This window comes from Grampus griseus, assembly GCF_964374135.1.
Source record: "Grampus griseus genome assembly, chromosome: 10".
NCBI classification, from domain to species: domain Eukaryota; kingdom Metazoa; phylum Chordata; class Mammalia; order Artiodactyla; family Delphinidae; genus Grampus; species Grampus griseus.
In genome coordinates this window covers 63,238,902-63,251,254 of record NC_139004.1, presented here as the reverse complement: position 1 = coordinate 63,251,254, position 12,353 = coordinate 63,238,902, and the positions used below count along the sequence as shown (strand labels likewise).

At 43.5% G+C, this 12,353-nt stretch overlaps 1 protein-coding gene across 1 annotated transcript; it reads right to left on the bottom strand.

The window, feature by feature from the left end:
- Positions 1 to 696: 696 nt before the first annotated feature.
- On the bottom strand, positions 697 to 12,140 carry FAM240A (family with sequence similarity 240 member A; the record flags this gene model as incomplete). The annotated part of the gene is made up of 3 exons (XM_082664269.1): positions 12,069 to 12,140; positions 5,171 to 5,316; positions 697 to 799 (listed from the first exon to the last, which is right to left on the bottom strand). Exons 2-3 carry the CDS (start codon positions 5,311 to 5,313, stop codon positions 697 to 699), a joined length of 246 nt encoding a protein of 81 aa, XP_082520395.1. The 5' UTR covers positions 5,314 to 5,316; positions 12,069 to 12,140.
- Between the last annotated feature and the right edge of the window lie 213 nt (positions 12,141 to 12,353).

The window sequence follows — 12,353 nt, the reverse complement described above, 5'->3', positions numbered from 1 at the left end:
AGCTGACAGAGAGCCAACCAGTGCCAGCACGTGGAGATTTAAAAGAAAGCAACAAAATGAAGAGCATGTATACCAGTGATGGCATGGCAACCAAGTTTTATTAAAATTATTCCGATCTTATTGAATGGTTCTACGTAAACATGTTTTTGAATAAGCCTATTAAATTCATGTGAAGAAAAATAATATTAGATCAGTTAATTTTTAAACCTTATTTTAAGGACTATTTACAATATTTTTATTTCTGCAGATAGGTGCATTTCTTTTCTCATAAAAAGAAAACAAGAGAAAGGATTACATGGTGCTGTTTCCTAGGAGAAATGTGGAGCAAAACTAATGTGCGATGTTTAAAGTATGACCGTGAAAATCATCCCCCCTCATGTGCTTAGAATTTCAAATATTGGGATTTCAAAATTGGAAGATAATTATATGGAAATAAAGTATGCTGCATGGAGCTTTGCTGTTAGATAATCTCGTCTTTAGACACATTGGGGATAATATTCTGGTCCCCATGCAGAGAGGACTGCCTTGGCTAATAATTCCCACTCAGCAGTGGGGAAGGATTCACAGGTAAATCCCCACAGGATTTACAGGTGGGGGAAACAATAGTATGGGATCTGTATGGTATAGCAAAGGGACTCAGGGATTTGCACTGGCTTGTCCTGGCAGAGTGACCTCAGTGCTTTGTATCCTCTTGTGTCAGTGAAGCTCTTGGCCAACATTGGCCCGCTTTTCTGTCTCATCTGAATTGTTCCGTAGTCTCAGCTTTGTTTCCAGTTTCTGCTTCCATTCTTCTCTGAGCCTGAAAATAGAAACAAAATAAACACAAATGGAGTATTCATCTCCATGGCTTTTGGTTCAGGGAAGCTTCCTTCCTTTTTATTCTGAAGGTGTCTGTGTATGCATGTGTGTGCTTGCATGTGTTCAGGTTTTAAAAGGTATGCAGAAGACTTGCAAATTTAAATATATACATATTTGAACTCTCACTTCTGTTTGAGCACTATTCTAGTCTTAATTCTCTGAAATTTCCCTTGAAAGTGCAATATCTTTAAAGTACAGGAGGGGGGAAAAAACTTCAATCTAGAACTATTTACCCAGCAAAGCTATCTTTCAAAAACAGAGGTGAGATAAAGTTGTTTTCAGATATGCAAAAACTGGAAGAATTCACTACCAGCAGACTGTCACATATGACATGTTAAAGGAAGTCCTTCAAGCAGATGGAAAGATGACACCACATGGAAATCTGCACAGTGGAACGAAGAGCACCTGGAAGGACATCTGTGTGTGTGCGTATTAATGATTTTTTTTTCTTACTATTTAAATCTCTTTAAAAGATAGTCAGTGGTTCATGGGAATTCCCTGGCGGTCCAGTGGTTGGGACTCTGCGCTCCCACTGCAGGGGGCACGAGTTCTATCCCTGGTCAGTGAACTAGGATCCCTCAAGCCGCACGGCAAAACTGTTAATGATGTAATATGGCGTTTATAACATATGTGGAAGTCAAATTGTACTCTGTATAATAACACAAAGACCAGGAGTGGAGAGATGGGACTATATGATTGTAAGGTTCTTACCCTCTACAGGAAATAATGTATCACTTGAAGGTAGACAGTGATAAGTTAAAGATGTATATGTAAATGTTAAAGCAACCACTAAAATAACACACAGAGATATAGTTAAAAAGCCAAAAGAGGAGATTAAATGGAATCATTAAAAATATTTAATTCAAAAGTAGGCAGAAAAAGAAAGGGAATAAATAACTGTTGAGAGAAAAAGGTGACAAATAACAAGATGGTAGATTTAAACCCAATCATACCAATTAATGTTAATGACATAAGTAATCCAATTGAAATGCAAAGGTTGACAGATTGCATTAAAAAATATCCAAATATATGTTGCCTATAAGAAACTCATTTTAAATATGAAGACATAAATAGGTTAAAAGTAAAAAGATGGAAAAATATCCCATCTTAACCCTAATCAACGAAGGCTGGAGTGGTTATATTAACAACAGACAAGGTAGAGTTCATAGCAAAGAATATTACCAAAGAGAAAGAGGGTTGTTTTGTAATAAACGGTTTAATTCATCAAGAGTATATAATAATCCTAAACATTTATGTACCTAATACAGAGCTTCAAAATACATGAAACAAAATGTGATAGATCTGTAAAGAGAAATAGATCTGCAAATCTTCAGTACCCATATTTCAAGCATCAGTAAAACAGACAAGAAATCAGTAAGGATATAGTTGAACAACACTATTAACCTACTGCTCCCCACTAATTAAAGGCAGTAACTCCCCAACATCCCTCTTCTGTCAGTGTTTGTTTCTCTATGATAAAAATAACAAGGAGGAAACTGAGGCACAGGGAGACTTGCTACTCATCCGGAGGGCTCTTCCTTTGGCATCTTGCTGCTGCTATATTCAATCCTGGATTAAGTGGGAGTGTGGAGGAGGCAGGGGACCTGACATTTGTGAGCCCTGACCTTGGGCCCTGCCCCATGCTGGGTGCTTTAGGCACATTTTCTTTTTTTTTTTTTAAGATCTTTTTGATGTGGACCTTTTTTTTTTTTTTTTTTTTTTTTTGTGGTACGCGGGCCTCTCACTGCTGTGGCCTCTCCCATTGCAGAGCACAGGCTCCGGACGCACAGGCTCAGCGGCCATGGCTCACGGGCCTAGCTGCTCTGTGGCATGTGGGATCTTCCCGGACTGGGGCACGAACCCGCGTCCCCTGCATCAGCAGGCGGACTCTCAACCACTGCACCACCAGGGAAGCCCTGATGTGGACCATTTTTAAAGTCTTTATTGAATTTGTTACAATATTGCTTTTGTTTTATGTTTTGGTTTTTTGGCCACAAGGCATGTGGGATCTTAGCTCCCGGACCAGGGATCAAACCTGCACCCCCTGCATTGGAAGGCAAAGTCTTAACCAGTGGACCATCAGGGAAGTCTCTAGGTACATTTTCTTATTCAAGCCTCAGAGCAACCTAATGAACCAGAGCTGTCTTCTACAATTTATGAAGGGACAACATGGAGTAGTGGTGAGGAGCAGAGAGTCTCTGGAGCCAGACTGCCCAGGTTCAGATTAGAAGAGGCAGGAGAAGGATAAATAAGAAGTTAGAGCTTTGCGACCCCACCAACCAAAAGTGTCTTTCCTGCAGTCTTTTTTATGTGCATGGAGAGATCCTGCACACATATATTTTAATGTTTTAATAAACCACAGTTTGTTTCAGAGCTTATTTTATTCACCCCTTGGCTTACTCCTTGCTTAGAGACAAGGTTTTTGCATCTTCCGCAGGTCAGTTTCACTCCACCTGAGGCCTTCTGTGTACTGCCCTGGGGGACACACACGTGGCACAGGCCTCAGTGTGGCCTCTGGTGTGCTGCATGCTGAGTGGCCTGGCCTCGGGGGAGGAAGATGGCAGGGACTCCCCAGATGACTGGCCACCTGACTCAGCTTCTCTGAGAATCCCTGGACAAGATGCCCTGACACAACGCCTCAGCAGGTAGGACAGTCTGCTTTTTCTTGCCTGTGGCCAGGAATATGGCTGAGCAGGTCTCTGCATGTAGAAGAGGCTGGGTTTGCCTCTAGGGCTCAGGACGGGGTTTTGGAAGGTGACAGTGAATATAACTCTTGTGAGTTCATGCATGTTCTCAGCCTAGCAACCATGAACTGACAGTATGGAGTCACGGGCCCTGCCGTTGGGCCAGCACACACCTGTCCCACCAGCAACTGGCTACACACTAGCTGTGGTCTTAGTGCACAGACAGTGGCTGAGCTGTTCCCTATGAGGGGGTAGACAGCCCGACCTGTCTTTCCCTGTGTTCTGTGGGTGACCCCCTGCAGTCATCGAGAGGCAGTATGTGTGAGTGTGGTGAGGTGCCACTGTTTCCAGAGACAGCAACCCTGGTCTGCTCATGTGAGTTACTGCTCTCCACTCGACTTGCTTGCCTAGAACAAGGATGCACACCAGAGGGCTGCGAGCCCATTGGCCCTCCTCCTAGAACCACGCAGGACACCCTGTGTCTTGACCCAAACGAGCACTGAGAATTAATTGGTCATTGTCTCCTTTGCTTGATTGCCCTTCATGGATACATCTGCTGATCTGCTCCCCAAATTTAGTGTAACCCTCACACACTAGAAATGGTGACAGAGAGGAGAGATTTTTCTGTTTATACAGATAAGAACTAGAGTGTACATTTGTTAGCTTAGAAGAATTTATTATTTTTATTTATTTATTTTTTGCCGGCGCGTGGCATGTGGGATCTCAGTTCCCCTACCAGGGATTGAACCTGCATCCCCCTGCAGTGGAAACATGGAGTCACCAGGGAAGTCCTAAAGAATTTTTAAAATTACTGCCCATAACCATAGATGGTGACAGGACCATATGCATGGAAAATCAAAATAATTATGTCCTCTAGGATGCCCATCTAGCATTCCTCTGGGGAAATCAATTTTGCTTTTAAAAAACAGACAAGTGTGGGGCTCCCCTAGTGGCGCAGTGGTTGAGAGTCCGCCTGCTGATGCAGGGGACACGGGTTCGTGCCCTGGTCCGGGAAGATCCCACATGCCGCGGAGCAGCTAGGCCCGTGAGCCATGGCCTCTGAGCCTGCACGTCTGGAGCCTGTGCTCCGCAATGGGAGAGGCCACAACAGTGAGAGGCCCGCACAACGCAAAAAAAAAAACCCAAAACAAACAAACAAACAAAAACAGACAAGTGTGGGTATGATGTGTCCATGTGGGTTCATGGATTGTAACAGATGCACCTCTCTGGTGGGGCATGTTGCTGGTAGGGGAGGCTGTGTATGGCGGGGGAGGGGGTGTATGAAAGCTCTCTACTTTCTGCTCAGTTTTTTGTTTTTGTTTTTGTTTTTTTTTTTTTTGCGGTACGCGGGCCTCTCACTGTTGTGGCCTCTCCTGTTGCGGAGCACAGGCTCCGGACGTGCAGGCTCAGCGGCCATGGCTCACGGGCCCAACCACTCCGCAGCATGTGGGATCTTCCCGGACCGGGGCACGAACCTGTGTCCCCTGCATCGGCAGGCGGACTCTCAACCACTGTGCCACCAGGGAAGCCCTCTGCTCAGTTTTGCTGTGAGCCTAAAACTGCCCTAAAAATTAAAGTCTATTTTTAAAAATTAATTATCAATAATAAAAAATAGACAAGCCACATACTTTGCCAGTGCACTTCTTCCCAGGCGATGCTCTTCTGATTCTCGGTAGTAAGTCTGTTTGCCAATTTCTCTTTCCCAGAAGCGTTTGAGCTCGTCACAGGTGTTCCGGCAGAAGACCTCCCGGCGGACGTACTGATTGTTCATCCCCTGAAAAAGAAAATATCAGCCGAACCCCCGTAGAACACGCTCTCTTGGACTCTGGAAGGTACAGACCCTTGCTATTTACCTGAGGGAGACCCAGGTCAGGCACAGGACCTAACGGGGAGGTACACTGGTTTGTTGACAGGATCCAGGGATGTGAAGGCAGAAGCTCCCTGCTGGAGCCTGGCGTGTCTCAGGCACCTAGCAAATAGCTCTGTCCTTCCTTCCTCCTTACAGATGAACGGCCCCTTGGCTTTTTATCAGCAAGTAGTGTGTGACAGGCATTTTATGTCTTTAGTTATCACCACATCCCCATGAGTCAACATTCCCTTCCTCATTTTAAAGGTGAGACATTTGAGGAGTGATAGAATTTGCTTGTGGTCCCACAACTGTAACTGGCAGAAGGCAGGCTGCACACTTCTGAATGTTTTCAAGCCCTTTACTAAAGAGGTTTGTCACAGAAAATGGTCCCAACATCTGACACAACCGAGCAAGCAGCTTTGAGGTTTGTGCGTACCTGTGCGTGTGCACATGCTTGTGTGTGAAATCATACATATCAGATACTCAAAAATGGTCACTTTTTTACACGAAGAAACCCCTGCCCAACTCCTAGACCTTGGCTGGTCTAGCAGACAGGTCAAAAGCAGGGGCTGGAGGGTGAGAGTGGGTGCGGGGAAAGGAGTTAGTGGGCTACTGGAAATGTCCAGGGAGGAGCTATGACCAGGGGGTAGAGGCAAGGGTAATGAAGGCATTCTGGAGGTGGTCAGTGCCACGTGGTAAACAAAGGTGAGGGATGTCAGTGGAGCTGCACTGGCTGTGCCTGTGCAAAGATGGGCAACCAGAGGAGGAGGGCCATGCGGAGTGACCTTGAGCAGTGCTGGACAGAGTTTGAGTTGCCTGGGCGTTAACATTCAAGGGGAAGTACTGAAGGGGCATCTGGACACCTGGGTCTGGAATCAGCATGAAGGTCTGGATCACAGCTCTCTCAGAGGGACTGACAAGGGCAGTGGGGCAGGGTGGAAGCAGAGAGGGGTTTGAAGCCAGACATTCACTGCAGACCTATTTGTCCATTAACTTGATGCACCTTCTGTTTGACAATAAGTTCTCCAGGCCTCAGACTCCTCATCTTTAAAATTTCTCTGAAGATTAAATTTGATCATGAATATTCAATTGTTTCGCAGTTTAGAACTTTTGTAGTTCTAAAACCTCATACTGTATAGGATATAGTGTAATCATTAACAATAAATAATCATCACAACCTCCCCCAACTTTCTTTCTATAGACATGAAATAATTCTACTTCTCTTCTCTTTTCTTTCTGGATCAGTGTCTATTGACCTTGGCCGACCTTGGAATCACTTGGAGAGTTTTACAAAAAACAAATGCCAGTCCCCAGGGAGTCTGATTTCATCAGCCTGGGATGTGGCCTGGGTGTCAGGATTTTTAAAAGCACCCCCCGTGATTCTAATGTGCAGCCAAGGTGAGAACTCCGGCTTTGATCCTGTCCTCTTGTGCGATGGGTCAGAGCTGGCCCCAGGGACGCTGAGGTAGTGAGGGCTGAGCATAGGGATGTCACAGCAACAGCCATCTTGCAAGGTAAGCACTATTCCGCAGGTTAGAAAGTTGAGTAGCAATTTGGCTTTATCGAGGTCATACAGCTGGTAAGTGGGGCAGCTGTCGTAATCAGGGCCCAGGCCCCACCCACTGCCCCCAGCTGTCCCCTAGGGAGGAGGAAAGTGACTTTCTTATCCCCTGGAAGTGCTCAGTGATCTCATACTTTCCTGGCAAAAGAGCAGAGATCCAACTGACCTTGCAGTAAGCCCTCAGAGTTTTTAGGAAATGTGATTATCCTATGTTTTATTTAAATATATTAAAGCATGTACTGGTGCTCAATAAATATTTATTGAATTGAATAAATGCCCCCCCATCTCCAAGTTATCTTTATCCTGAAGAGCTGGCCTGGAAGTGGCAGTGGTCCCTGTGGTAGTGCTTCAGGCATTGAGGGAAAGTCTGTGGGGCCAGTGAGGGGAACCTTGGAGTCACCTGGCCTGGTCTGAGGGCTTCGGGGTGCTTCCTAGGGGCAGGGACACGCAGGACGAGTGGGTGGGTAGGAGCACCCAGGATGCAGGAAGTGGACTGTGCAGAGGCCTGTGGTGAGAGCACCACAGAACCAGAGTGACAGAAGCAGTTGGGGTGGCCTGGGGTCGAGGTGAGGGAGGGGAATGACTGCAAAGGGGCCTGGGGAACCTTTTAAGGTTGTGGAAATGTTCTGTATCTTGCTTCTCATGATGGTTAAACAACTGTATACAATTGCCAAAACTTACCAAACTGTACATCTAAAGCAGGTGGATTTTATTACACACAAGTTATGCCTAAATAAACGTAGAAAGGGACTTCCCTGGTGGTGCAGTGGGTAAGACTCCACGCACCCAATGCAGGGGACCTGGGTTCGATACCTGGTCGGGGAACTAGATCCTGCATGCGTGCTGCAACTAAGAAGTCCTCATGCTGCAACAAAAAGATCCCGTGTGCTGCAACTAAGACCCGGTGCAGCAAAGATAAAAGAAATAAAATAAATAAATATTATAAAAATAAAATAAAACAAGCGTAGAGAAAAATTGTCTTCTGTCTTTGGACTGGAGATTCATCCAAGCTCCCCAGCTCTAACCTCCTGGGAGACCCAGCATCTCATTGTTAGGGTTTAGCCCATTCCTTCACGGGTAATACATGTTTCTGGGAGCATTGTGTTTTCTGGCTTCTAAAATGTGCAGAAATGTGATGAGGAAGATATCAGTAGTTGGAAAGCCCTTTGGAAACAAAGGGGATTGTCCTTGATAAATAAATGGCTCTATTCGTCTGTATCTGCTCAGCTAAGAATACCATCCACCAGACTGCACTCCGCTCAAGAGAATCAATAGTATTCCTTCCAGTCAATCACCACCAACCCAGAAAAGCCATAACGTCAATGACAATTATGAACTTTCCTTCACAAAATTAATGAGTGCTTAAAGAGAACGACAGTGTATAACACCTTCACAGAATTCAGTTAAACAAAGTGTGTTGAGCTTGTCACCATCTGTGAGGCATTTGTGCTGCACCAAGTGCCAAATGATGTTAGTGAGTCAGCTGAAACAAAGACACATTTGTCCATTGTGAGCGCTAATTGCTGTGCCAACCATTTAATCTCCTAAGTCTCTGGTTACTCAGAGTATTAAACCCAAACTGAGGAATGTGAGAGTTATTTTAGGAAGAATTTTGACGTATCAGTTATTCCTGTGACTCTCGGCTAGTGTGGCTCACTGCGTCCCAGCTGACTGTGTGTGCCACCAATGTACTTCTTGCATACCCAACACCTCATAAGAGCAACTATTTCATGTTTTTTTTTTTTTTTTTTAACAACATTTCAAAAAGCTTCATAAAGATCATGGTTTGAAATAGGGTTCCAGTTCCAGATAAAATGGAGGAAGCACACTCTACCCGTCTCTCCAAAGAACGCAGCTCCAAAGCCTGGACAGAATACTCAGTGCAACTGCTTGTGGACTTCAAGAAGTAAACAGTAGCAGGTGGATTGGAGAAGAAGGCCAGAATTCCAATTACCATTGAATGGCGCTAAGTTTTCTATTTTTATTCTGGTATCCCCAGTTTAGACTCAAGTCAACAGGAAACTCAGAAGTGGGAACGTGGACAGAGAGAGCTCCAAGCAGTCCTCTGATTCTAGGAAGAAAGGAGACTCCTGATGCTCAGAGAATGAGGGAAATCACTAGTTTTCCTTTTCCCTATTCTTGCTGGTCTCCAGGAAATTCCAAGGCGAGGGAGCTTGGCAGCATCAATGGAATTGACCAGCAGCAGGGCCTGCAGAGATGCAAAACCCACCTGCTCAGATAGGAGGAGCTGTGGTCCTACTGGATGGAGCCGACCCTCGCTGCTTTTTGCTCTCTCTCTCTCTCTGTCCTCTCAGCACATGACCAAGGTGTGGGTGCAGCCTCCAGAAGTGCACAGCAGAGCAGGTAACTAAAGCCCTAAGTTTCTGGCCAGAGGATTGAAAAAGGGGAGTCCAGGGAATTGGAAATTACCAGGGATACCACGGAGGTGGGTATCCTTAAAAATTGCTCATGAGCGCCTAGGCTGGCCTGTGGGCTGCACATGTGTGGATCTGATCCCAAAGAGCAGAACTTAGTAGGGAGGAAATCACCAATGCAGAAAAATTGGGCAGCAGCAGCAGCCAGCTAGATCTAAATGTAATGTATAGATCTCTACCCAGTGACGACAGAATACAGATTCTATTCAAGTGCCCGTGAAGCAAATCACAAAAAATAAATTCCTGGAACTAGTAAGTGAGTTTAGCAAAGGTGCAGGATATGAGTTTAATACATAGAAATGAGTATATGCTACCAGTGAACAATTGAAATTGAAATTGAAGACAATCCCATTTACAATAACTCCCCCCAAATTAAATACTCAGATATAAATCTAACAAAAGGTGTGCAAAATATGGTTGCTAAAAACTGCAAAATGCTGATGAATGAAATAAAAGAAAACTTAAATAAACGCAGAGACATATCATGCTAATGGATTGGAAGACAACATAGCAGAGATATCCGTTCTCCCAAAATTAATCTGTAGATTTATTGCAATTCTAATAAAAATCCAAATTGGATTTTTAAAAATAAAGACAAACTGATTATAAAACTTATGGAAAGGCAAAAGGACTAGAGTAACTAAAGCCCTTTTGAAAATGAAGAATGAAGTTGAAGGAATTACACTACCTGATTTTAAGTCTTACTATAAAGCTACAATAATGAAGATGTGTGATATCGGCAAAAAAAAAAAAAAAAGACATCAGAGATATGTCTCAACAAATAGTGTTGGAACAATAACATACCAATATGCAAAAAACCCAAACCAAAAACCCCCTAAACCCCATACCTTATATAAAAATTAACTCAAATGGATTATAGATCGAATATAAAATGTAAAGCTATAAAACGTTTAAGAGAAAATATAGGAGAAATATTTTTTGTGGCTTGAGGCTAGGCAAAGAATTCTTAGACATGACAAAAAGCACACTTCATGAAAGAAAAATTAATAAATTGGGCTTCACCAAAATTAGAAAATTTTGCTCTCCAAAAGGAATGAAAAGACAAGATACAAACTGAGAAAAAAATATTTGCAAATCACGTATATGATAAAGGATTTGTGTCCAGACTATATGAAGAACTTTCAAAACTCAACAATTTGAAAGCAAGCAACCCAGTTAAAAGATGGGCAAAACACTTTAGCAGACACTTCACCAAAGAGGATGCACAGATATCAATTAAGCATGTTAAAAGATGTTGAACATCATTAGCCACTAGGGAAATACAAATTAAATGAAAAGTGCAGAGATACTGCTACATCCTTATAAGAATGGCCAAAATAAAAATTTATATATTGACAATATCAAGTGCTAGAGAGGAGAGGTATGGAGCAATTGGAACTCTCATACGTTATAACTTATAAAGTTAAACATATTCTCACCATATGACCCAGCAGTCCCGTTGCTAGTTATTTAGCTTAGAGAAATGCAAACTTAACATTCTAGCAAAAACCTGTACACCCACACACAGTTCTATCTGTCATTGCCAAAATGTGGAGACAACCAATAGTCACTGAATGTGTGAATAACTGTTGAACATCCATAGAATGGAATACTGTTCAGTAATAAAAAGGAACAAACTGTTGCTACTTTCAGTAACTTAGATGAACCTCAAAGGCATTCATGCTGAGTGGAAGAAGCCAATCTCAGTAGACTATATACCCTCTATGATTCCATTTATATGACATTCTCAAAAAGACAAGGCTATAATAATTGCCTGGGGTTAGAGGTAGGGGGAGAGTATAACTGCAAAGCCATAGCATGAGGAAACTGGTGTGTGGTGGGGAGGGGGTGATGTAGTTGTTCTGTATCCCGATTGTGATGGTGGTTACACAGAGCTGAATGTGTGGTAAATTCTTAGAACTGAGAACACACAAAACAGTCATTTTGCTCTATGTTAATATAAAAATCAAAATTTAAAAACAGAACAGAACTATTTTTTACTTTTTGCTATTTGATAAGATTCAGTGATTGCAAAGTCTAAAGATGATTTACCATCCCTGAAACACCACTGAACCCTGCTTCTCAATTGTCACATGGACCAGCAGCGCTGGCATCACCTAGGAGTTGTTATGAATGCAGAGTTTATCAAGACCAAAATCTGAATCAAAATTTGCATTTTAACCTGATCCCTAGATGATTCATGTACATAGGAGAGTTTAAGAAGCTCTGCTTCAGAATTACAAAGACCAGAATTTAGCACATCCTCTTAAGCATCAGTCTTCTGAGGAGCCCACTATGGTTGAGAGTCTCTATCTGAACATTCCTTGAGGATGTTGGTTCCTCTGAGGGTTTTAGCATCTCTCCCTCCATATGCACTGTTTTCATTTACAAGATTTCATCTTATCAGTGCCGTGTTAAATGAACACTGGCACTGATTTCTGGCGCTCTCACAGAGTTTAGCTTGTTTTGAATGTATCACTTAAATATATAAATTAGATATGGAAAAGCCCCATTAAGATTTCTAAGTCATTCCCAAGCAGATGCAAAGTGAGCGTTCAGAGGGAAAGATGAACCCCAGTGGCTGAAAAAGACAGGGTCACAAGGAGTCTATCCATTTGCTTCCCCCAAGAAATACAAGATGAACTTCCATCCCAGGCACACTCAAGTTCAAAATCCTTTACCTTTGAGATGAGTCTGCTGCTGTCTTGATACAGTGTCAAGGAGGGTGAGTATTGCAGCTCTAGGGTTTGCAAAGTCCACGGCCTGTCCTGAAACCTCAGGGCCTCAACCCTTTATATGCCCAGTGGAGGTGTTTCAGAAATGCCTCAGCCTTTCAAGGTTACAGGCACCAAATTAGCAGAATCACAGAGGTCTCATTCCAGGGACATGGTGACGTGCTTCCTGGTGAAAAATAGTTCCCATTGCCTGTTCCCCCTGCCCACCCAAGGGCAGGCGAGCTTCTGCCC